At 39.6% G+C, this 22,379-nt stretch overlaps 2 protein-coding genes across 8 annotated transcripts in view; both read right to left on the bottom strand.

Annotated features, from left to right (window-relative positions):
- Positions 1 to 3,513, bottom strand: part of si:dkey-21p1.3 (collagen alpha-1(I) chain) — a 26,070-nt gene extending 22,557 nt beyond the window's left edge. For 3 of the 5 annotated variants that reach the window (XR_005232851.1, XM_037974340.1, XM_037974341.1), the window contains exons 1-3: positions 3,378 to 3,513; positions 1,138 to 2,286; positions 231 to 302 (exon numbers count right to left, since the gene is read on the bottom strand). Coding sequence is in view for 4 of the 5 variants with exons in the window: in XM_037974340.1 (XP_037830268.1) it covers positions 231 to 302; positions 1,138 to 2,286; positions 3,378 to 3,422 (1,266 nt within the window). In the remaining variant the exon portion in view is untranslated. The remainder of the gene's footprint in view (positions 1 to 230; positions 303 to 1,137; positions 2,287 to 3,377) is intronic. The other 2 variants (XM_037974339.1, XM_017407200.3) reach the window with 2 other exon arrangements.
- A 2,216-nt stretch (positions 3,514 to 5,729) lies between these two features.
- LOC108230731 (voltage-dependent R-type calcium channel subunit alpha-1E) overlaps positions 5,730 to 22,379 on the bottom strand; it is an 84,532-nt gene continuing 67,882 nt past the window's right edge. The window contains exons 26-47 of one of the 3 annotated variants that reach the window (XM_025003906.1): positions 21,936 to 21,947; positions 21,741 to 21,837; positions 21,330 to 21,490; positions 20,953 to 21,090; positions 20,341 to 20,542; positions 19,930 to 20,094; positions 19,191 to 19,301; positions 19,018 to 19,098; positions 18,757 to 18,942; positions 18,549 to 18,640; positions 16,976 to 17,150; positions 16,735 to 16,862; positions 13,228 to 13,324; positions 12,153 to 12,258; positions 11,957 to 12,064; positions 11,712 to 11,812; positions 11,192 to 11,298; positions 10,917 to 11,088; positions 10,582 to 10,710; positions 10,212 to 10,359; positions 9,376 to 9,557; positions 5,730 to 8,150 (exon numbers count right to left, since the gene is read on the bottom strand). In XM_025003906.1, the coding sequence (XP_024859674.1) occupies positions 7,599 to 8,150; positions 9,376 to 9,557; positions 10,212 to 10,359; positions 10,582 to 10,710; positions 10,917 to 11,088; positions 11,192 to 11,298; positions 11,712 to 11,812; positions 11,957 to 12,064; positions 12,153 to 12,258; positions 13,228 to 13,324; positions 16,735 to 16,862; positions 16,976 to 17,150; positions 18,549 to 18,640; positions 18,757 to 18,942; positions 19,018 to 19,098; positions 19,191 to 19,301; positions 19,930 to 20,094; positions 20,341 to 20,542; positions 20,953 to 21,090; positions 21,330 to 21,490; positions 21,741 to 21,837; positions 21,936 to 21,947 (3,250 nt within the window). In that variant the 3' untranslated portion in view covers positions 5,730 to 7,598. Of the gene's footprint in view, positions 8,151 to 9,375; positions 9,558 to 10,211; positions 10,360 to 10,581; positions 10,711 to 10,916; positions 11,089 to 11,191; positions 11,299 to 11,711; positions 11,813 to 11,956; positions 12,065 to 12,152; positions 12,259 to 13,227; positions 13,325 to 14,462; positions 14,560 to 16,734; positions 16,863 to 16,975; positions 17,151 to 18,548; positions 18,641 to 18,756; positions 18,943 to 19,017; positions 19,099 to 19,190; positions 19,302 to 19,929; positions 20,095 to 20,340; positions 20,543 to 20,952; positions 21,091 to 21,329; positions 21,491 to 21,740; positions 21,838 to 21,935; positions 21,948 to 22,379 lie in introns of all 3 variants that reach the window. The other 2 variants (XM_025003903.1, XM_025003904.2) reach the window with 2 other exon arrangements.

The raw sequence follows: 22,379 nt of genomic DNA, 5'->3' as shown, positions 1-22,379 counted from the left end.
ATTTTGACTATAAAAATGCGATTTGGACCATAAAAATGTTCGAAAATTACTCATACATAAAGATCAGTGGACAAATATTAATAATCATTTTATGTTATGATTTTTTTTTTTCTTGTCATGATGACAGGGGAGGCTCTGCCTCACCTGCCTCCCCTGACCGCACGTCCCTGCAGTGGACTCAATGTTTTGAAGCCAAACTTTTTTTTTTATTATCAGAAAGAACATGTTACTTTGTCTCCTTTAGGTCCCGGCGGTCCCGGCGGTCCTGGTGGTCCTGGTGGTCCCGGTGAACCCCGAGGTCCCTGAAGGGAAAACAAGGTACAACAATTAGATAATCTTAATCAGATTTTTACTTCATATAATAAATAATCTGCGTGTTTGGCCTGAAAATAGGGTAAAAAAAAATAACAATCTTGTTCTATTTTTTTAGCCTTCAGAGCAACTTTGGTTTTTAATTTATATTCAATGTAGATGTTCTCATTTATTTTACATCTTTGATGAGTCATATTACTAAATTATTCCTATATTGATTTGTATAGATATATATTTAAATATGCATCTGTGTAAACTGGTAATTCTGTAGCATATTGCACAAAAAATCCTGTAAGTATAGTGCAGCTCTTGTTACTACGTGTGCTTCTCCTACTGTCTGAGTCAAATATTCTGCATAAACCTTTTATCATAAACAAGTCCTCTCGTAATCAGGTGTTAAAATTCAGGCTGAATAAATCAATACATATCTTGTAGCTTTAATTTTTATTTAGAAAAGACAGTAAAGATTTGGAAAAACTTCAGAAAAAGTAAAGATCCAGTTAGAAACTGAATATGAGAAACCAGAACCAGAATATCGAAGTTGTAGTACCAGAGATCGGCCAGGAGAGGGAGGCAATTCCCTTCATTAAAAAACAATCTTTGCTTTAATTGAACACAATCACTGAGTTTTGTTTTGGCAAGAATATATCATGTTTTCAAAGCCTTCATTTCAGCTTCATACCACTCAGTTTCATTCAGTGTTAGAAGAAGAGATCAAACTATGGAAATAAAAGAAAATCTGTGCAGTTTGTCTGAATTCTGTGATACAAATACAAAACTATATGAAAGCAAATGCAACCTTTCAGAACATAAACAAAGACGTACCCTTTGACCTCTGAGTCCATGTTTTAATTCTGTCTCAGGATATGTGACTGTGTTCATCGGAGGCCGGTTGGTTGATTTAACAGCATGTTGTGGAGTTTCAGTCTGGGACCGGATGAGGAACTCTTCAGTGTTGAACTGAGACATTAAATCTGATGAGGACTGATCATATACTCTTCCTTCCATCTCTGTGTGTCTGTGCACTTTTCCTTCCATCTCTAAATCTGCCCCATCGTCACCTTTCTCCTTCCCACCCTCTTGTTCCTGGGATGGAAAGGCAATTGCTTGTGCTTCTGGTGAAACAGCTCCTATCTTGTCTTCGATCTTGTCTTTGTCCTTTGCCTCACAGGCTGAGACGTTGCTCATTTCAGAGTCAAAATCACAGGCGTTCAGTGCTTCTCTGCTTTGTAGTGTTGGAGGTGAAACAGTCGGGTTTGGGGCTGACTCTTTCATAGGATCAGCAGTGTCCTCTGATGCTGTTTTCTCTTCCTGTTTTTCATTTGGTCCAAAGACTTTGAGGGATGGAGTAACGACTTCTGAAAGCAGAGATGTAATCACTACCTCCTGTGTCATGTCTCCAAAATCTCCTCCTCCATCAGATGATGGGTGCACACTGGAAACAAGAAGCTCCGATTCTACGGTGGGGCCTGAGATAAGGGTAGGTGTGGAAGCAAACTGGGGTTCATTAAAGGAAAAAAAATTTTCTGTGGGGTTTTCAGTTTGAATGGTGGGGCTCAAGGGCATCATCTCAACGCTGTCTGTGGCAGACAGCAGATTATTTACTCCACTGGAAGGCTGTTGAACTGACAGCTGATCCTTGTTTGATTTCTCAGCTGAAGTATTTGTTATTCCACCATCTTCTGAGCTCCAAAGAGCCTTTACGCTTTCCAGAGTGTCGGAGCCAGAAAGATGCGTTTCAAAATCTCTGCCCTGAGATACTTTGTCACTCCCAGCGTTTGTTTTGTCTTTTTCTCTTCCATCTGAGCTTGTTTCCACATCATCCTGAGTTTTCCGCACAGCCTCGGCGGCTCCATCATTCCTGTTCATCACTGGAGTGCGACCAGCCTGCAGAATGACTCCATCAGGGGATGTTTCTGGACTTGAAGATACTCTGATTTCGGGCTGAGTGGTTATCTCATCAAAAGATCCAACCTGTTAGGAAGGTTTAACATCAAGAAAGTGATTTTTTTTTCAGGCAAATCATGCATCAACTTCACAGTAATTCTCTTCAGTTCTTTATCAAGTACAGTTTTCTACAAAGGAACATAAAAATAAGTAATTTAACAATAGTTTAACCTTAAAGGACATTTAACAAGATGTAATCCATTCAAAATAGGTTTGTAAAGCAGAATGGCTTCATGCTCCCTAAGCTCATCCACACAGGTGTTGTCATTTCTTTACTTAATTAAAACCTTTCTGGCTGAAGGTTATGTGTAAAAACAATTTAATGTTTGTTTCCCTGAGCTGATCATTAGGTTTTGAGTTTAGAGATCGTAATATAAAGCGAACAGTCAAATGAATTACATTTAATATTCTAAAAATGCCATGATTTTTGCAGAACTCTTGTCCCCTTCAAAGTAAAAGTTTTATTAGTGCCTGTGCCTTTAAGTTCCCAATGGTTCATTGGTTTCTGATTAATCAGCTGGCAAGTAGAGACATGACAATTATTATTTTCTTTTTGTTTCTCTGTTTGAACAAGCAGCAACCTCCCAGTTACCATGCATTAGAGTTATTTTGTGATGGAGACCAGTAATGAAATAAAAGCCAAAAACTGACAACAGTTTATTTAAGTAGTATAGCTGTTTCCTACAGGTTAAAGTAACCATCTTTTGTGCACATTTACATGAAATCATTGGGGATTACATGGCATTTCTGGCTTTGCAGAAAGAACTATATTTATCATCTTTTGTCTGAATATTTAAGCAGTGAAAATCTGATGTTGAAGTATCTGGAGTGCAGAGGTTATGCATAAATATGTAAAGCAGAGTCAGTTTCTTGGCTACACAGACTGAATGACAATGTCCAGTGTGGGTTTTAAATGGTAAAGATAACACAAAATATCTACGTTCTGCATTACCTTAAAGAATGTATAATCTATAAGATTTATTTTAATTTTAATGTGACTATTTTTGAAATGAATATATTCCAAATCTGAACTGAAACAGGTTCAGAATAATCAAATATAAGTTCATAAACAATGCTTTAATAAAAGAAAATGCTGTGGTACAAACAATCAGACTTACATTAGTTAGAAGCAACAGCAGGACTGCAGCAAGAGCACCAGGCATGACTTCTGGAAAGTTAGAGCTGAAACCTGCTTCATGAACCTCTGGAGCTGCTCTGGAAAACACTTCAACACTCCTTCATGGAGCCCCGCGCTGATCACACGTTTACAACCCAGACTGAGGGTCCAGATCATCGAGTCGTGGACATTTCCATCTTTTTATTATGGCAACTCAATCCCAGACAGGTTGGTGCCCAGGACTTTAATCCTCAGTGAGTTTGCAGTTAGCTCACGCCTCGGAGTGTGAACAACACTTAGGTGTGCTGTCTGCAGAGCCTGTTGGTATTCAGGAGGCGTTGGACCTTTTCTGCCTGCTTGGCTCAGACTGCTCGTTCTGAGCAGATGATCAGACAAGCTGAGACTTGAACTATTATTTTCAATTATGTTATTCTAAACATATTAACTGATCTGTCCATTTTTGCACATGAAATTCTCTCTGAAGCCTTCTTCATTTGTATTTTTCTCCAAAGTGAGAAGAGCAGTCTTGTGGCCCAGGTGAGGAATGTGACATGAGGCTTAGAAGAGCAAGTGTCGATGACTTGAAGAGGAGTGTAAAAGGTGGGGTTGGGTCTAACAGCAAAGGGTGTGTATGATGATGGGGCACAGCTCCTCCCAGTTGGATCAAGTTTAAAGGAAGTCCTGAACACTGTCAGCAGGTGGTGCTCTCTTATAGACGTCAAGACCCCTTTTTATTCCACAGATCAGAAACTGAAAAGCTGTCAAATATGCTGCAACTGGGACTGACAAAAAGAGTAATGTACAAAAATATCTTTTCTAACATTAGTATTTAAGATCTAGAAATTCCTCAAGATTAAATATGCTCTGTGGAGTCAAAGCCAACATCCCCAGACCAATGCACACATGTTTGGGACACTTTAACAATTTTTTTTTTACTGGAAAAAGACTTAGTTTGACTGTCAACAGCTCAAACATCCCATTTAGATTCAAATTTAACCTTTTCAGGTAGAATCAAGCAAATGGAAAAGTAAACACTGTGGTACTGGGACAAATATCCAAAACACAACTTTGAGCATTTTATGATACTATAAGAACAACTTTTTTGTAGGCTCATGAAGTCAAATGATTTTGTGTGTCAGCTCATTTGGAAACTTGTCATATGATCGTTTCCACACTCTCAAATAAATCTACACACACAGAAGACTCTTACTCTCTTCAAAAGTCCTCAGACATGCACACAAACATATATACATTAACTGGACTCAGACAGTAGTGAAAAGATGGAATATCTACGGTTGTGAAGAGGCTGATTCACAACCAAATGTTAGGTTCATCACAAAACTGACAGACTGAGCAGGCTCCAGGGCTGTGTAAATGTCCAAAAATCAAGATTAAAAACAAACCTTATAGTCAAAACGTTTTATCCCACACATCATTCAAAAAGAAGAAACATGAAAATTAGTATTTCAATGTAAAACAACATTATGTTGATCTAAAGGGGAAAACCAAGAGATCAGGGGTTCATTCTGAAAAGGAAGGTTTTTAAACAAAGCTGATGAAAGTAAAATGAGAGACAGATTTATTTTTAGTTTCAGCACCACTTATGTTGTTAAAAGTTTGACTTTGTAATGAAAAACACTGATAATAAATCGAGCTTTTACACTCTGCATATTAAGTCACTGCTTGAGCAGAGTGTATGAGAATTAATTAAAATCCAGTAGACCTAGAAACAAGAAATGCATGTCACAGGACTGTAACATTGATCATTTACAAAACTTAAAAAAATTAATTCGCAATGATTAGGTACGAATCCTTGTGCATAATAAATTACACTTTAATAAATATAGTGTTCTTGTATTTTAAAATCTGACGACTCAGTTATTAACAAAATGAGTCAACTCTGTTTGCATAACATTGCATGAAACTCTGGACAGATTATTAAAAATCTCTTAGAAAGTAATCATTGGATGAACATCTACGACAGATTATTCAATTCAATTCAATTCAAGATGGCTGACACGGTTATTTGACCCTATCCAAAATAAAAATGGCTATAACCGCATTAGTTTTGCAGATATTGAGATAAAATTGGATGTTGTAGTACCTTAGTCATTCACAAAACATACTCTGAGCACCAACACATCATACAATGTGACGTGGCATCATACGTGAATGTTGTCTTCAAGGTTTGACCAAAACAGCTGCAACATCGTCATTTCTCTGCACAACATGATCTTACTTTAAAACTGAAAGGTGGCGGGCGATATGCATTCCTTTAAGGACAACGAGGTCTGTCGTTACAATTGAGTGACTTTGGTGATCTAAAGTTGAAATATAACCAAGCACAGAAAGAAACAATTGATTTTTTTTAATGTAAACAGTCATAAACAAGCATGACAATTAAAGCAATATACAAAAAAATGCAACAAATGAAACATGGATTTATTATTGTATTTTTTTTTGTACAATTTATACTACATATTTACCATAAAACCTCTCTATCTAAGAAATCCAGGCTTGATAAGGGAACTCTTTCCCCAGGCACAGATTAGGCTGTTTTATACAGACGGACATCAACATTAGGTCCTAGGCTGCACTGTACATGTAAAGCACACTTCTGTATAATAATAAACTACAGGCCGAAGCTTTAGTGTAACCTGCTGACGGTAGAAATCAGGTGGTTCACACACTTTGAAGGCTTCTTCTCTAAAATACTTTTCTGTTTCAGTGTGGTCCTCGGTCCAGATGTGTTCACATTTGTAACAGCACAACAACACATGATATAAATATACATCTTATTACTCAGAGGGAACAACAAATTGTCAAAAGTTTTGGAATGTTTAAAGAAGTGAATGTTGGAAAATGGGAACCCAAAACCTGCTGTCAAACATCATAGAAGCACCCAAATGAGAATAATCAGGCAGTTTTAGGACACAATCATGCACGTGGAAGTTACTAGCACAAAAAATACTGTAATACAGGTTTCTATAGACAAAACGTACTAAAACTTTGTGTTCAGATACAAAAAAACAAACAACAGCGTGAATGTGATTTTGTTAAAGCATCCATGTTGAATGAAGGGCGGTTTTTTTTTCTTTCTTTTTTTGTGTCGTTACGTTCATTACCACATTAAAAAAGGCAACCCATCCTGAAGAGGAAACGTCCCCGGCTCTGCGTACAGGAACAAAAATGGCTTTAGTTAGTTCTCTGGAACAACATTAAAGAGAGGTGCTCCAGCACATAGATGAGAAGAGTCACGTGGAAAACATCAGTCTGGGTGACGTTCCTACAGATTTTCAGACCAAACGTGCTGCAGTCGGTGAACTGAGCGGATGAAGTCAAATCTGGGTGATATCTTTACTCCTTGAGATGACATGGTCACGTTATTTCACACACTGACCAGCAGGATTAGGAGATAAACTTTCCTTTTAGGTCCCAGATGAAAAGAAGATTTCAAAAGACAAAGATACATATTCACTGGTCCCAGATCCTGAGACAGAACATCCTTCATCTGGTCTTTAAATTCATTTTTTCCCCCTCCGTGCTCCAGTTCTAGTTATTGTTTTCACATTATGGCAGAAGGATAAACTCAACATCCTTCCTTGACTGTTTAATGCCCATGATTCTTGCAGGAAACGCTTTCTGTAAACAGGAAGTGTTTGGAATGGCTGTTTGGCCACTAAATTAACCTTTGTTTCATCTCTACTCTCAGAAAAGTTTCACATAACAGCAACCTTCTCATAAAACCTGAACAGAAACTGACATACATTCACCTTATTACATTTGTACATGCTACCTCTAGATTCACTTACACAAAATGCACTTAAATTGATTCCTTGGGTTCACTCGAGAGGTGACGTCTCACTATATTTTGTTCAGTAACAACCAAAACACTTATGAGGAAAGGCGTTGCGACAGGTGCGTTTGCCTGCACTTATTCTCTGCTTTTCACTTTATTTGGCACATTCTTCATTAGGACCACACACATACATGTCCCGATATCTTGTCTCCCTTCAGCTACTACAGACACACACACGGACACATGTAGACAGAGACAAGAGCAGTGTTGTAAATAGCAGTGTTGCTCAGTTCTACCTGTAATGCTACTGGTGCTGAGAACATGAGGTTCTCTGAGCCACAGAGGAGCTAACGCCTGGCTGTGAAAGCTGCTCTGAGGTGCCCTAATGCTCTGTGCATCCTTTTCATCTTTGTCTTTTGACTTTTAGCAGCGGTCATCCTCATCTGTGTCACTAAGCAGCTCACTGGCGTCGGTCGGCGACGCCTGGGCCAAGTGCTTCCGAAAATGGCCGTTGGGAACCTGCCAGGAGTGTCTGAGCTGAGGGGCAGAGCTTATGGCGTTGGCCCGTCCCAAACTGGTGGCAATGGCAGTCTCAAAGGTTAGCGTCTCCTGCCTGTCTCCTGCGTCGTCGCTGAGGTCCTCGTGGAACGGGAGATAGGGCTCCGATATGTAGCGGTGAGGAGAAGGGTGGCTCGGCCCTGAAACCTGACCCCCCGAGGAGCACTGGCCTGCAGATAGCGGTCTGCTCACCTTGTCGGCCCTCCATGACGTCTCTGTGGAGTCCCCGAAGCCATCCTGAGGATGAGTCTGTCCCTCAGAAGAGGGTGCAGCTGTGGGAGAGGTGGGGGCTCGGCAGACGAGAGGGGAGTATGAGATGTAAGGCCGCGGACGGGAAGGTGTCTGAGGCAGCTGGCGCCGGTTGCGAGGCGTACCGGAATCCGAGGCCGAGTTGGCCGGGCTGCCCGATGTGTTCACCTGGAGGAAATTCAAACCCAGAAAAAGGTTTTCTTCCAGGAAGTTGACTGTGTTTACACTGGCTCAGAGGTAAAACCCAGTTTCCTCTGTATGAGCCTGGACAAAGGCCAAAAACGATAAAACTGCTTCACTTCAAATTTGACAGAGATGTGAGGTTACTGAGGACCAGTACAGGAAACTTGATTTACTTTTTGAGTTTTTTTATTTAAACTGATTCAGATTTTTTAAAGTGGGGAACAACATCTTCCCTGCTGCAGATAGCGCTTTGAACGGCCTCAGTTAGAAGAAAATGAGTTTTATTCTGACTGAACAGATCAGCTAACAGCCAGACCGAGCCGGGCCAAGACCACAGTGGACTGATGCCGTCTTAAACTTCAGTCTCAGAAATTTCAAAGCCCTTCATGCAAATATCATTTTGTGAATCTTTATGTCAGTTCCACATTTCGAGGTTATTCTGATAAAAGTATTATGATATTCCTGCCAAAGTGCCCCAGGCTGAAACAGAAGAGCTACAGACAGCTGCTACTGCTACTATCGGAGCTTACAATTAACCATATAACTCTTTATAAATAATTGCGTAATCTTAAATTGACTCAGTGCTATGAGATTTTTGAGATTGGAGTCATTTTAAATCTGGAGTGTTTTGGCAGATCTTTTCTCTCTGTATTTTTCAGTAGTGCAGAACAATAAAATATTAACTGAAATGAATATACAATTCATTACATGAATGTTGTTTAGTTGAGAAACACTGACAAGATACGCACAAAAATGACATGACGTAATGAGTTCACAACAGAACAAGCTAAAACGAAATGTTTCAGTTTTGGATTGTTTTCGATGGCAAAAATTCACTCCTTTCTGGGCTCCAGTCCGAGCAGCTGTCAGCCTGTCTTCGTGTCAGAAATCATCCCTTATTTTCCAAACTGAGGGCACTCTGACCGCCTGTCTACAGCAAGTAATATACTGTCTGACTCAACACAATTACTCTTCAAGGACAAAAAACCCCCTGCAAAAATCTCTGTAAGTCATTTTACTCACAGGGTGCAATTTAAACACCTATACAATTAATATTAAACATTTAAAATAATTCTAGCTATCTATAGCACACACAAACTTCTTTGACACATCTTTCTGCTATTTTAATGAAAGTATAATGCAAACAAAGCAAAAATAGCACTAAAATAACCAGTTTAGTGTGTATTTCGTGTGTAGCGTGCACGCCCACCTGTTTCTGTAAGCCAGGTGTGTGTCCTTCGCTTGGTGAGCGGGACCGCCCCCTCTCATACGAAGGCTCCCGGCTTCGCTCCTCAGAGTTGCAGCGGGACACGTCAGGAGACAGCAGGTGGCGCCGTTCCTTCGATCGCCCTCTTTCGTGACTGCTTGTTTCTCGGGGGCTGATTCGAGGGCCTGAGGCGTATTAATTTAAACAACAGCGACAGAAGTGTTGGGTTAAAGTGTTGCGTGTGTAAACGAACAGCTTAGCAGTCACATTTTAGATCCGGTCTAAAAGAAATCTCTTTGTGAATTCTCATTTATTTAATATTTACTTAAATTTAATAAAATAATTAAAGTCACGCTCATTTTTTTAATAAATAAGAAGCACTAAATTTCAAATTTTCTACAGGAGGCCCCACCTTTATTGCATTGTAATTTGTTTTTATACTTTTACTTTTGTAGACACTTTTACATGGTTGTGTTTTATGTTTATTAGTATTTTGTTGAGGTTTTCTTGCTGTAAAGGATATGAGTCATCTAAAGGTGTTAACACTGATTTTAAGATTGATTATAGAAACATGTGCACATCCTTCAACCATTTTTGTTAAAATGATTTCAGTTTCTATTTCCGACAATCAAAATGGTTACTCTGGGAGCTTATGTCAACAAAGACACGACATTTAAACTCAAGTCAATATACAGGAGGCTTCAAATTTTCAATCCGTCTGAGAGGCTCCTCAAGACACTTAATTTTGGTTAAAAATAGCAGAATTTATGCATTCTGCCCAATTAACTTTCTTCTTTTTTATGTCTTAAAAAGACACCAGAAGCTGTTGTTTCAGGCACCTCTGTAGCTCCTCTGCCGCGTCCTGAATGTGTCGTCAGGACTGATCCTCTCCAGAGAGTGCTGCTCCTGCCAGAGGCCGTTCACACACTGATCTCCGATGGTGGAGAAGGAGCGTTTCATCAGCTTGCTGTCTGCTGACAGCCCTGGCTGCATGCATACAAAACAACCGGAAGATCAATCTTTTAAATAACCATGAATAATGCCTGATGAGCACACAAAGTTCCTCAGTGCTGTCTATAAGGGGTGCGTTTTATTTTTGCAGACAAATTATTTATTTTGGTGCAATCAGACAACAAACATGAGCTCCTGATTTTCCCATTTGTTGAGCAGAAGATAAAGGATTGAAGACAAGGTGTTACTTTTCATTACCTGTGGCTCAACAGCCAGTCTGGGCATGGAGGATGCTCTGATGGATGCATTGCGCTGAGGTGATTTAATAATTGTTGGGTCCTGTTGGGCCTGCTGCATCACTTGGTTGTACTCCACAACCTCAGGCACCTGCACACACACACCATGGAGGAAAACCATTTCTCATTCTGAGGCTCAAAAATCAAAACAGGAATGTTGCAACTCTGATAACACCTGCACCCCCAAAACCTATGAATCAATGCAACAGAATAAGACACAACCTGAATAAAAATTACTAATTTTAGAAAAAACAGAGTTGTTAGCTTGCAAACAAAAAATGTACTTTTAAGTATTACCAGTGTGTGTAAATGATGGTGATGGTGGTGGTGATGATGATAGGGGAGGTAAGGTGAGTGATATTCTTCCTCCTCCTCGTCTTCCTCCCTCTCGTTTCTGGATTGAGACGTTGGCTGCAGGAACATCTCCTGTGGAGAAACGGGGCTGAGTGCCACAAAACCTCCTCTGGTGCTGAGGGAACACAGAAAGAGTCGTCAGGACGGCCACTGAGAATACGCACACACATCCGCAGCAAAAGAAACGACCGTGAGCAGATTAGGAGCTGAGCATTTACAGAGCGGATCCAGCGCTGTGCCTGAGGAATGACAGGGATTTGGCATTGCATAGTATTTCTTGAGGGAGAGAAGAAGCATCCATACGCTGGAACATGGGAGCATGTTTCTGTGGAGATACAAAACATATAAAAGAACATTAAAATATCTGCAAGTTTGCTCAGTGAAAAGCTTTGGTAAACACAGCATGTTCTTGTTTGATTTGTTCAAGCTGCTGAGTTCAATAAGGTGAATTACAAATGAGCTTTGTCGAACTAAACATTTTCTTATCCCTTAAATTTAGTTTGTAGAGGCCAAAAAAGAAACTGAAATGACCAAAGTAATCTTGATTAGAGTCAGAATATCTACCAATGTCAGTTTTAAAGTATTCACATTAAACATGAACCATAATCCAAAAAAAGAAACATCTAAAACAGCAGTTCAAGAGAAAAAAATGACCAAACATGTTACATAGGATGCATACAAATTTATGCAAAAATAATGCATCAGAACCTAGGAGGATGAAAAAACAAGATTAAATACCTGTTCTTCCAGTTGCTGTCGCAGCTTTTTAGCTTTGCTCTGCTTGTAGTAATCCATGATCATCATGGCGGCATAGATCTTCCCAATGGTCATGTCGCTGGCTGCGAAGGAGAAACCAGAAACCGGAACAATTACCATCCAAAACCCAAATATAAAATCAAATACTCTTTTACTACCCACAGCACCCTGACAGTAAAAATATTTTATTTATGGTTTACCAGAAGCCAGGATGCTGATTTTTTTACCTTTGTGTATCGGAACCAGTAGGTCCAGGTTCTTTTGAGACAGGTGAGGCCAGATAACACCAATCTCCTTCTGCAGATCCAAATCCATCTGATTTCGATCTTCTCCTCCTGGAGTTTAAAAAGATGAAAACCTCATAAGACACACCTCATTAGATCACAGCAAGGACACCGTCTCAGTCTCAGGATTTTATCCAACCTCTCGCTATCTTGACCTCGAGGGCGGTGCGGATGAGGGCCATGAGGGTGGACGTGAAGTGGACGGTCATGTCATCATCCACAGGCATGTTCATGAGGACGAGTCTCTGATGGTGACAGGGACAGCATCAGTTTATCTTTACCACAAATCAGATTTATTGGTATTCTAGTTTTCCAGAGCCTTCTGTTCTACATGTAACAAAAACCTTCACTCAAGGCTGTTTGACGTCATCAAAAAGAAGCAAATGAACAAATTTCATTCAGATTTTAAACTGGAAAAAGAAAAAAAAAACAAAACAAAAAAACAAACATATTAGCTAATTCAATCATGACTTCAAGGCAACCAGCTTAAAAGAATTATGTGTAACTACATATTTCACATCATTTCCTGCAGCTCAGTTTGCAAGTAGCTTTATGACTTTGTTCAAATTAAATCAGCTTTTAAATTCAACTACAGTGATGGATTCAGATGGGCAAAGAGGGCAAGCCATATGATTATTTCCTGTGATAAACAGGTGATTTAGGTAATTATAAGACAAGCTTTTTGTAAATAAAAAGCTGCAATCTCAAAAAGGGAGCATGCTTGCAAACCTGCTTGCAAACACCTGAACAACGTGCACAAAAAGCACAAAAAACAAAAAACACTGACGCAACACAGGTTTGTGGCAGCATGCACATGCAGACGGGTAAATGTAAGAGGCTGAGAAGTAAGTATGAAAGACGAGAAACCAACTGACAGCCGATCATATCTAGCATGTAGATGTTTAACAACATTCTCCTTAATATTTCTTTACTCTGCCTTTTAATCAGCAGCAATAGCGATAGTTTTTCACCAGTAAACATAAAGATGTCTTAGTTCTCTGCCAAGATGCAAAGCAAACAGGCATATCATTGCAGTAAGTAGCACTCACTATCTGCCAATGGACAAATACTTCAACAAGCAATTCTGCTTCATGTAGTCAACACAAACGATGATTTATTTATCTAATAAATACACACAGAATGATGTTTTGCATTGCTTATCTCAGTGTTCATTAAAAAGACACAGCAGCGCCTGTCTTTGGGGTTCAGTCTACCTTATATGCCACCTTGGAGGGGCATTTCTTGCCCAGGCCTAGAGGTGGCGACATGTTGGTCAACATCTCATACATGTCAGTGTAATGGATACGACCACTAGGGGTGCCAGGTAGCCATGAAGATGGAGATGAAGAAGAGGGAGGGCATAAGAGAGGGAGGGAGAGGAAGAAGGCAAGGAAAGGGACACGGATGGTTTTTGGAGAAGAAATTTGTTAAGGCATCCGGGGAGGGAGTGCATTCCCAAAGGATGGTGGGCGAAAGTAGCAAAGGGAGGGGGTGAGGGGTAAACAGAAAGGAATAAGATAGAGGAGATACAAGAGAAAGATTATTTTAAAAGGCATCACACACAAGGAGAGTGTAAAGTAGGATAAATCAAACAGATTTTATTCTTTCTATGCCATCAACAGAGCATAGAAATCTGGGAGGCAGGGACTCCTTAAACATGATGAGCAAAGAAATGACAGCCTCACTGGATCTGGGGCTGAAATTAAATACTTACGTTGTGTCGTGAAAAGAAAAAAAAAACGCAATTGAGCCCAGATCCAAAAGGTAGAAAGAAACAGAAGTCCTCTCAGACTGCATAAAAACTACAATTAGGTATTTAAAGTACATCCCCAATTCATTATATACAGGTTTTAGAATGAACGTGTTCCCAATCAGCAAAGAAGACCCAGGACAGCTGGAATCCCACATCAGACAAGAATGGGACAATAAATCCTCCAAAACCTCCAGCAGCTGGACTCCTCAGACCCTATATCTTTATAGACTGTTGTTAAAAGAGAAGCTTCACAGTTGGAAACATGGCCCTGTCTCAATTTATTGGGATGTGTTGCTGCCATAAAATTCTAAATTAACTTATTTATTCAAAACAATTGTACAGTTTCTTAGTAAACATATGAAACGAATAAACTCTGTTCTATTGTGAATAAAATATGGATTGAAGAGATTTGCAAATCATTGCACCTTATTTTTAATTACATTTTACGCAACATCTCAACTTTTTTGGAATTGGGGTTGTAAAATCTCAGACTTTGTGATTTTGGTGAGGGACATCCCGTACCTTAGTACCCAGAGACTGAAGTACTGTCATTCTTTAACCTAAGTAACACACCCCTAAAGGTCAAGCAGGGTGGCGATAATCAGTGAAGGGATGAAAAGAAGGGAAAGGAGGAAGTCAGGAAGGATCCCACATAACAGAGACTGAGGGGATTTGTTGACATGGGGGGAACCAAACCTTGCATGCCACCCTGTGAGGGCAGTTCTTTCCAAAGCCCAGAGGAGGCGAGATTGTGCGTACAACTTTGTACATCTCCTTATAGTGGATCCTTCCACTGGAAAGAGCACACATGTCTTTAGTTATGTTATTGTTACAGAGTAAGGATGAACGAGGCTCTGTCCTCTTGTTCAAACACAACTTCCAGCAGTTTTAAACATGGCAACCCAGCTGAGAACATGTGTTTCTGTTTCACAGCAGTTTCTTCATTGTGTGATCTTTTTTAAAACTGTGCAGTAATCTAACTTCCTGCCCTAGTTAGATGCACAATTGTTGAACATTACATAATACTTCCATATAGGGCAACTGGCTCTTAACCAACCAGTTGTGGGACAAACTGGGACATGTTACCAATGCTGAAATGTAGTCTGAAAAATGTATTTTTTTTGTTTTTTGTTTTAACTAAGGAGCACAGAGAGTAATAAGTTAACCTCTACTTGGCCTGCTTAGATCAAATCCTAAAAAAATAATAATCAGGTCAGGACAGTTCCACAAAAAGGGAGACTTGATTACTCTACTTGTAGCTATTCTTAAAAATGGAGCACAGAGTTTCTTTCACTCTCTTCCTGCTGATTAATTACACAAACACACTTTTGACTCACTGCACTGGCTTTTCTATTTAAAGTGGTACAGTGCTGCACTTCTCAAACACTTTTGTTTTGTTTTTTAATTGTAGATATTGATAATTTAACTAAATTATGTTTTTTTCTGTCTGTGTATTTTTCACTTATGGATTCTATTGAGCCAATAAGGCACCATGTGGTGATGCAGGAACATTGCATTGATTTGTTGTGGGTTTGTGTTGTTTAGCATTTTGGTGAATTTTGTTTTTTTCTGGATTTCTTTTGTGTTTTGGTCCTTGTGTTTGCTTCATATATTGCATTTGATCAGTCTGTTCCCAAGTTATTTCAGTTGATCTGACCCTCTGCTTCTTTTGTCACACCTGGTTTGTTAAGAAATAAATAACCTTGTTATGGCTCCACTGCCTACTTGTTTGCTGCCTCCCTGTGTGCTGTGTTTGAGCTCTTTTGTACCACAAAACACACATGATTAATCAGAGTGATCGTTGCCTGTGGGCATGAACAACAGCATCTTTGAGACGGTGCACAAACCAACACAACTCCTCGTCTTATATCGTCATTTGTTAGCATAGCACTCCAAGGAGGAAACAAATCACAAATATGTCACGTTTGCACTTGGATCACATAATGTGTCCGTGACTAAACAATACATGAACCTGTTTAAAACATGTGACTTGGATTTACAAATTGATCCTTTTCTCACCTGAACACAGAGTTCAGAGTGGTGTTCAGTCATTTTAATCACCCATAAAAAAGTATTTAAACTCCTCTATGCTTGCTACAGACTCTTTTTGGTGATATAACCACTCTATACTCCTCCATAATCCTCTTCACTTCTAAGTTGCTTTGAAAAGAAGTGTCTGCTAAATCAATACAATGTAACACACACACTTCTTTTTGGACACAATAGCTCCATACACACTTTAGTGATAAAAATCAATTGTTGCTCATGCCAAGGGTGGAAAATAACACAGGGAGGAGCAGTATGTACTTAAACTGTGCCGTCCTGTACCGTGTAACAGAAAAGTCAATACCAGAAGGTTATTTTAAACATTAAAGCTCTTAGTCATACGCTTTTCTGTACCCAGTGTTATTATAGCATATATTTAGACTGTGTGTCACTTATTCACACCTAGCAGTAACAAATAATATGAGTTTAGGTATTTTTGCTGCCATTTAAAAATAAATTCATTCTTTTGTGAACTACTAACACCTTTTGATGACTAATTTGGGAGGTGTTTGCTGAAATTTGATTTGCAAGAAAGCTTTTCTCAAATTTAGACACAAATATGATCAGTAATGGTTAAAGTTGCAGCCTAAGGCTCCTGAAGCAAACTGGTTTCTAAGGGAGACGCAGAGGAATAAGTAGCTTTCATTCACACAGAAAATGTGTTAATACTGCCCACTAATTTCATTTAAAAGCGCAGTAATGTTTCTATTAACCTCAGTCAATAAATATTAGTTAAACCCATCTTTGGATAAACAGTACTCCCATGCTGTAATTTTACATCGTTTTGACTGCTTGTCTGATCTTACAACTAGACAGTGTTGAGTATTATTCATGTAAAACTGATTTTTCTTTTAAGTGCACAGGAATTTTTATAAGATAAAAATCTTGATGTACATGACTGTAATTTCAAAGCAAAGCTGACCTGGCAGCACGATCATACTCCCCCCAGATCCGGACAAACTCATCCAGGTGATGTGGACCCAGGATGGACGAGTCTCTTGTAAGATATTCAAAGTTGTCCATGATCACGGCCACAAACAGATTCAGCATCTGGATGGGAGACGAGACACAAAGGTTTAAAGCTACATGGAAACATTAAATATGGGGTAATAAATGGTGATACGTGTTTACGCTGAAGGAGAATTTGCTAGCATCTTATTTACCAAGAAAGAGCTGAAAAAAATGAAGGAAACAAAGTAGAAATAGGCAAAGTCGGAGCCGCAGCCCTCCTTCTGGTCAGCTGTCAGTGCTGCTGGGGGAAGAGAGAGGTCCGTTTCACACTGCTGCCCCCCCAGACATGACAACATGATCTCCTGCCAGGATTCCCCCGTAGCGCTCCTGGTTACACAAATCATACAGCAGGAGGAGAGGTTGGTCAGGTCTCACTGTCCAGACTGCAGCTTGGTATCTCTGCTGTCTCCACAGTGCAATCAAAACATCAAGCAGAATTCACAGCATGCACAGCTTTTGGACCAAATGTAAGACCTACAGTAGTTTCAAAGTGTAGACAATTCATGATGCTACATTTATTGTTTTTAAACCCTTCCCACTTTTCTTACTTTTGACAGGCCAAATGCTCTTCGGTTATTAGCAGACAAGCAGAAATATGGTTTTGCAAAAGTGTTGCTTTTTTTGCAGCCTTGTGTTGTTCTGGCCTCAGGAGCATTAATAATACCAATCTACTCATGAGCTCATAATAAGTTGACCTGCAATCTTTTGAACAGGTTTTTGATTTTTAGGACAGACAATAATAAACTTTGATTGTGGAAACAAACCTAACAATGGCTTAGAATTTTCTCTGTTAATGGATTGGTTTAAATACTTTAGAGCTAGTTTGTAATCTTATTTTGAGCTTATTGACAAATAAAGAGAATGTTAAATTTTTCTTTGTTTCTGTTGTAATCCACCTCAATACACGCACTGCAAAAAAAATAAAATAGATGATACAGTTGACTCCAGTTTTTAAGTGTCACCTGACTCTTTTCTATTCACTCATGTATATTGTTTATTACACAACCATTTTATGCAAGAACTAAACAACATCTAAATTTTAGTTTAGTCTTAATTTTGTCTTCTTTTAAAATTTCCTGGAAATGTTGATCTTGCTTCAGTATAAATCTTTGCAGAAATCTAAAAATCTTGGTTCACAAAGTTTCAAGTGCTGCAGACAGAAAAACCACCAAAGATGGTTTCTTCATTTCAATTTAATTTCATTTAATACATGCCAGTGGTTCAGGCTGGTCGTTTTTTTCATGTTGAGTTTTTTTTTTTTCATTAGTATTATTTTAAGACTAAATCAGTACAATATGATTTTGTTCCATCGCCTCTGAAAGTAGAGAATTTTCTTTTATAATAGCGCACAAAAACAAACTTTAACCTCACCACGAAAAAGATAAACACACAATAAAATGCTCGATACTCTGGCCAAGACATTCATTTCATTATTTGACCCACTTGACTGCTTTTCAACAGGTCTGAAATTCCCAAAGGATCTGCAAAGCTATTGGAGAAAAGTGGTACACTAAAGTATCTATTACCCCTTGACACTGAGTAGACCCTTGGGTGCTGAAAGCGCGTAAGCTTACGGCTGTTACCTAGCAACATTATTCAGACTAGGCTTCAGACATGTGGTGATCTAGAGAACTAAACGCTGCAGAACATAATCAGGTTCTAGGGTCAATGAAGCAGACACAAAGTGAAAATCCAAGCTGAATCTTTACACAGCAGGGATCCTACCTGAACAGCAGCATCAAAGCACCAGAGAAGGTTTTAAAGTTGTTGTGCTGGTTGATGTGAGTCTCCTCGTTCAGTTTTATGTTCCCAAATACCTGATTTACAAAAAAAAACAACAAAATATGCAGAAGAACAACAATCAAAATTTACAGAGCCACTGTAAAGGATTTAGATTTATCTTGCAAGCAAGCAGCAGACGCTCATCAGTCACCTGCATGCCGATGATGGCATAGATGAAGAAGAGCATCGCGATGAGCAGGCAGACGTAGGGCAGAGCCTTGAAGGACTGAACGAAGGTCCACAGGAGGATGCGAATGGTGTAACCCTGCCTTAGCAGCTTGATCAGACGGGCCGCTCGAAACAGCTTCAAGAAGCTCATGTTGAACGTGTCAATACGCTGAGAGAGGGGAGGAAAACAATCAGTAGAGCTGTGAAGTGATCTCAGCCTAAAGAGGATCTAATTCTGTCTTACCTGCAGGTCTACCACAATCTCAGTGATGCTACCCAGGACGGTGATGAAGTCAAAGATGTTCCAGGTGTCTCGAAAGTAGTTCTGTTGCAACAAGAGTAAAGAGTCTTAGTCTTGAATTTTATTTTATTTTTATATAAACTTATGCCAGGATTTCTGCCCCTCTTTTCCCTCACCAGCAAGCCAAAGGCCAGGATCTTGAGGACACACTCGATGGAGAAGAGAACAGTGAACGCTGTGTTCAGGTGCTTCAGGACGGCGTCGTACGCTGGTGGCGCAGAGTAATACTGGAAATACAAAGGTGGTGCGAGTTAACATATAAAAGCGTTAAAGACAAAAAGTGGAATATTCCCAAATCCGTTGACAGCAGATCAAGCTCCTCTCTGATATCAGTGTGAACTTTAGCCCCACAGACCTGTAGGTTGATGGAAGATTCCTACAGACCCATAAATAGCGCTTCTGTTCATGCCCTCTCATCTCGGGCACTATAAAAGGAGTCATTCCTCCAGGGCCCAGAGCCACAGTTAATGAGGTCATGTTAAATAGCAGCGCCTGGACATTATAGATCAATATTTAATACAGGCTGAGTCACTCAGCGTTTGTCTGTCTGTGTCTGAGGAGCCCAAGAAAAGGCCAGAGCAGGAAATAAATACTGATGAGAAAAGGGTGGGAGAAGCCACCAGCTCCTCCAAACCACAGTAACCACAGGGTGCTGAGGTGGTACTCTGACACCTAAACATCCATGGTTTTTCTAAGGAGTGAAAAATGTCTGATTATCTAAAACGTTACACCAGAACATTTTGAAATCTGTTGAAGCCCAGGGCTGAGAGACAAAAGAATCAGCTGTTGTTTTTGATTTTATCACAACCAAAATGTTTTGATTTCATTCAAAGCTGAATCGTTTTCTTTTCTCACCTTCATCATCAGCACAATAGTGTTGAGAGCGATCATGGTGAGGACGGTGTACTCGAACGAGGGCGACACCACAAAGTGCCACAGTCGGTACTGGAAGGTGTGCCGATTCTGCGGCATGTAACGAGTCAGGGGCTTCGCACTGATGGCAAAGTCGATGCACGCTCTCTGAAATCCGAACCAAACAACACAAAGACAAGTGAAGGAATAAAAAAATGAGACAGCAGTCTGTTTAATCTTTAAATGTTAACCTGATTCTTCTGCGTGCACACTACATTTGAGGAAAGCCATTTTAAAAGGAACTACACTTGAACTGACTTGATTTTTCTCAGGATGCAGACACAAAAGAAGATTATTTGTATAAAAAAATTAATAAAACAGTTTATAGATTATGGTTTTATCATCTTCCCTCACCTCATTCTTCTCCAAGCTGCACTCCTCCATCATTTTATCCCCCTGCTCCTGGAACGTGATGATGATGAGAGCCACGAAGATGTTGACGAAGAAGAAAGGGAACACAACAAAGTAGATGACGTAAAAGATCGACATCTCCATCCTGTTGCCGTGGCTCGGACCTCTGTCCTCCTCTGTCACATCTACAGAGTGCTGCAGGACCCTGACAGAGCAGAGAAACATCTCAGCTTTCAAACAATTATCTGACACTGAGAAGCAGCTTTTAGGTGCTGCAGAGATGTTCAGAAGTATCTGTTTACTGAGGCAAAGATCAACAAGGAAGAAGATTTTTTTTTGTTAGATTCCTTCCACAATGAGAGTTAATTAACAAGTGCTGTCAGTAAAATGTTGCTATAACCTTATTCCAAGAGTTTATAAATGGCAAATTGTTTGTTGAGTTAATTTTATCTATAATATTTCTCTCATCAAAGGTCAGATTTGACCACTAATGAAGCCCAAGTCACATCTTTAAAGGTTATAACACTCTAACAAACAAACTCCCACATGGGGAAGCTGCTGATGAACTGTTCTCATCCAGTATGAGGACGGGTCTGACTCCAGTCGGACACTCACTGAGGCCATCCCTCTCCAGTGGAAACTGTGAACAGTGTGAGCAGGGCCCAGATCACGTTGTCGTAGTGAAACTCGTGTCGTTTCCAGTCTCTTTTCTTCACCTCCCTCTTGTCCTTCCCGTAGTCGATGTAGTAACCCCTGAAGGAGGAAATTGAAATGGATGAGATCCACCAAAAGAAAAGGAATGTGACCGTTTAATGTCTGTATTTTTTAACTTCAGAGTTGGGTTATAGGAGATAAACAGTCAATTTATTTCTGAAAAACGTTCTGAAGACGAAAGATATATAGTAAGAGTAAAGAAAAACAAAAAGAAGTATAACAAAACCAGAAATAAAATGCATTAGTTTTAAAGCCTGATTAAAGAAAAGGAGGATTACTGGCAATCTTTCTGTGTGTCCTTTGAACTGTCTGTGCAGTAGAAGAACTTCCCCTTGAAGAGCTGCACGGCGATGACGGCGAAGATGAACATAAAAAGCTTGTAGACAATTAGGATGTTGAAGACGTTCTTTAGGGACGTCACAACACAGTCAAACACCGCCTGGAAGAGAAGGACAAGAAGTGTTAGAAATGTTGAGACCAAGGACAGATTTCTGTTCAGAGTTGAAGACAACGGTTACTTATGGCTCATTGTCAGAACGTTTTGGCTATTTAACATGTAAAATGTTGACATCCAGTGGTTACTTCCTGAGAGTTTCATTCCCCAAAGTGGTTCATGAAGCGTTAACAGACACACAGAGAGAAGCAGTAACATTATCGCCTGCCTTTCATGGCAGCAGGTGATATCAGACCTTGAGTTTAGGAAGCCTCTTGATGGTCTTTAGTGGTCTGAGGACACGCAGGACCCTCAGAGATTTGATAGTCTTGATGTCCCGTCCTTTATTATTTCTGAGCAGAGGGACAGACAGTTACCATTTCACACTCTCAAAAAGTCAATATCTGCAATACAAAATATTGAATTGATGTATTTTATTTTTGTCACTTACCCCATCACATTGCTGCTGGTCAATCCCGTCATTGCAAACAAAGAAAAATGAGAGGGGACATTTTTTTTTCTGCTGTTATAGGTTGTCATGTAAAATTTAAACGGCACACACTGTTCAGATTTACAGCTTATAAATTCTAACTGGTGTGATCTACATGCTTTAAAGTTGAATAAAAAACACTTCATTCTTCTCACTTTATATTTGATACATCAGATCTTATCACCTTCAGTTTAAATGTCTCATTTTAGCTCATTCTTTGTTTGAAGTGTAGAAACATAATCAAAATCAATCAATCAATCAAATTTTATTTGTATAGCACATTTCAGCAGCAAGGCATTTCAAGGTGCTTTACATAATTAAAAAACAACATGTGACAATGAATAAACAGTAAGAAAGAGACAAACATCAAAAACCCGCACTCTAACCCTAATTTAGCCATAAGCA

This window comes from Kryptolebias marmoratus, linkage group LG24 (genome assembly GCF_001649575.2).
Source record: "Kryptolebias marmoratus isolate JLee-2015 linkage group LG24, ASM164957v2, whole genome shotgun sequence".
Classification (NCBI taxonomy): domain Eukaryota; kingdom Metazoa; phylum Chordata; class Actinopteri; order Cyprinodontiformes; family Rivulidae; genus Kryptolebias; species Kryptolebias marmoratus.
This window is presented reverse-complemented; position numbering and strand designations above follow the sequence as displayed.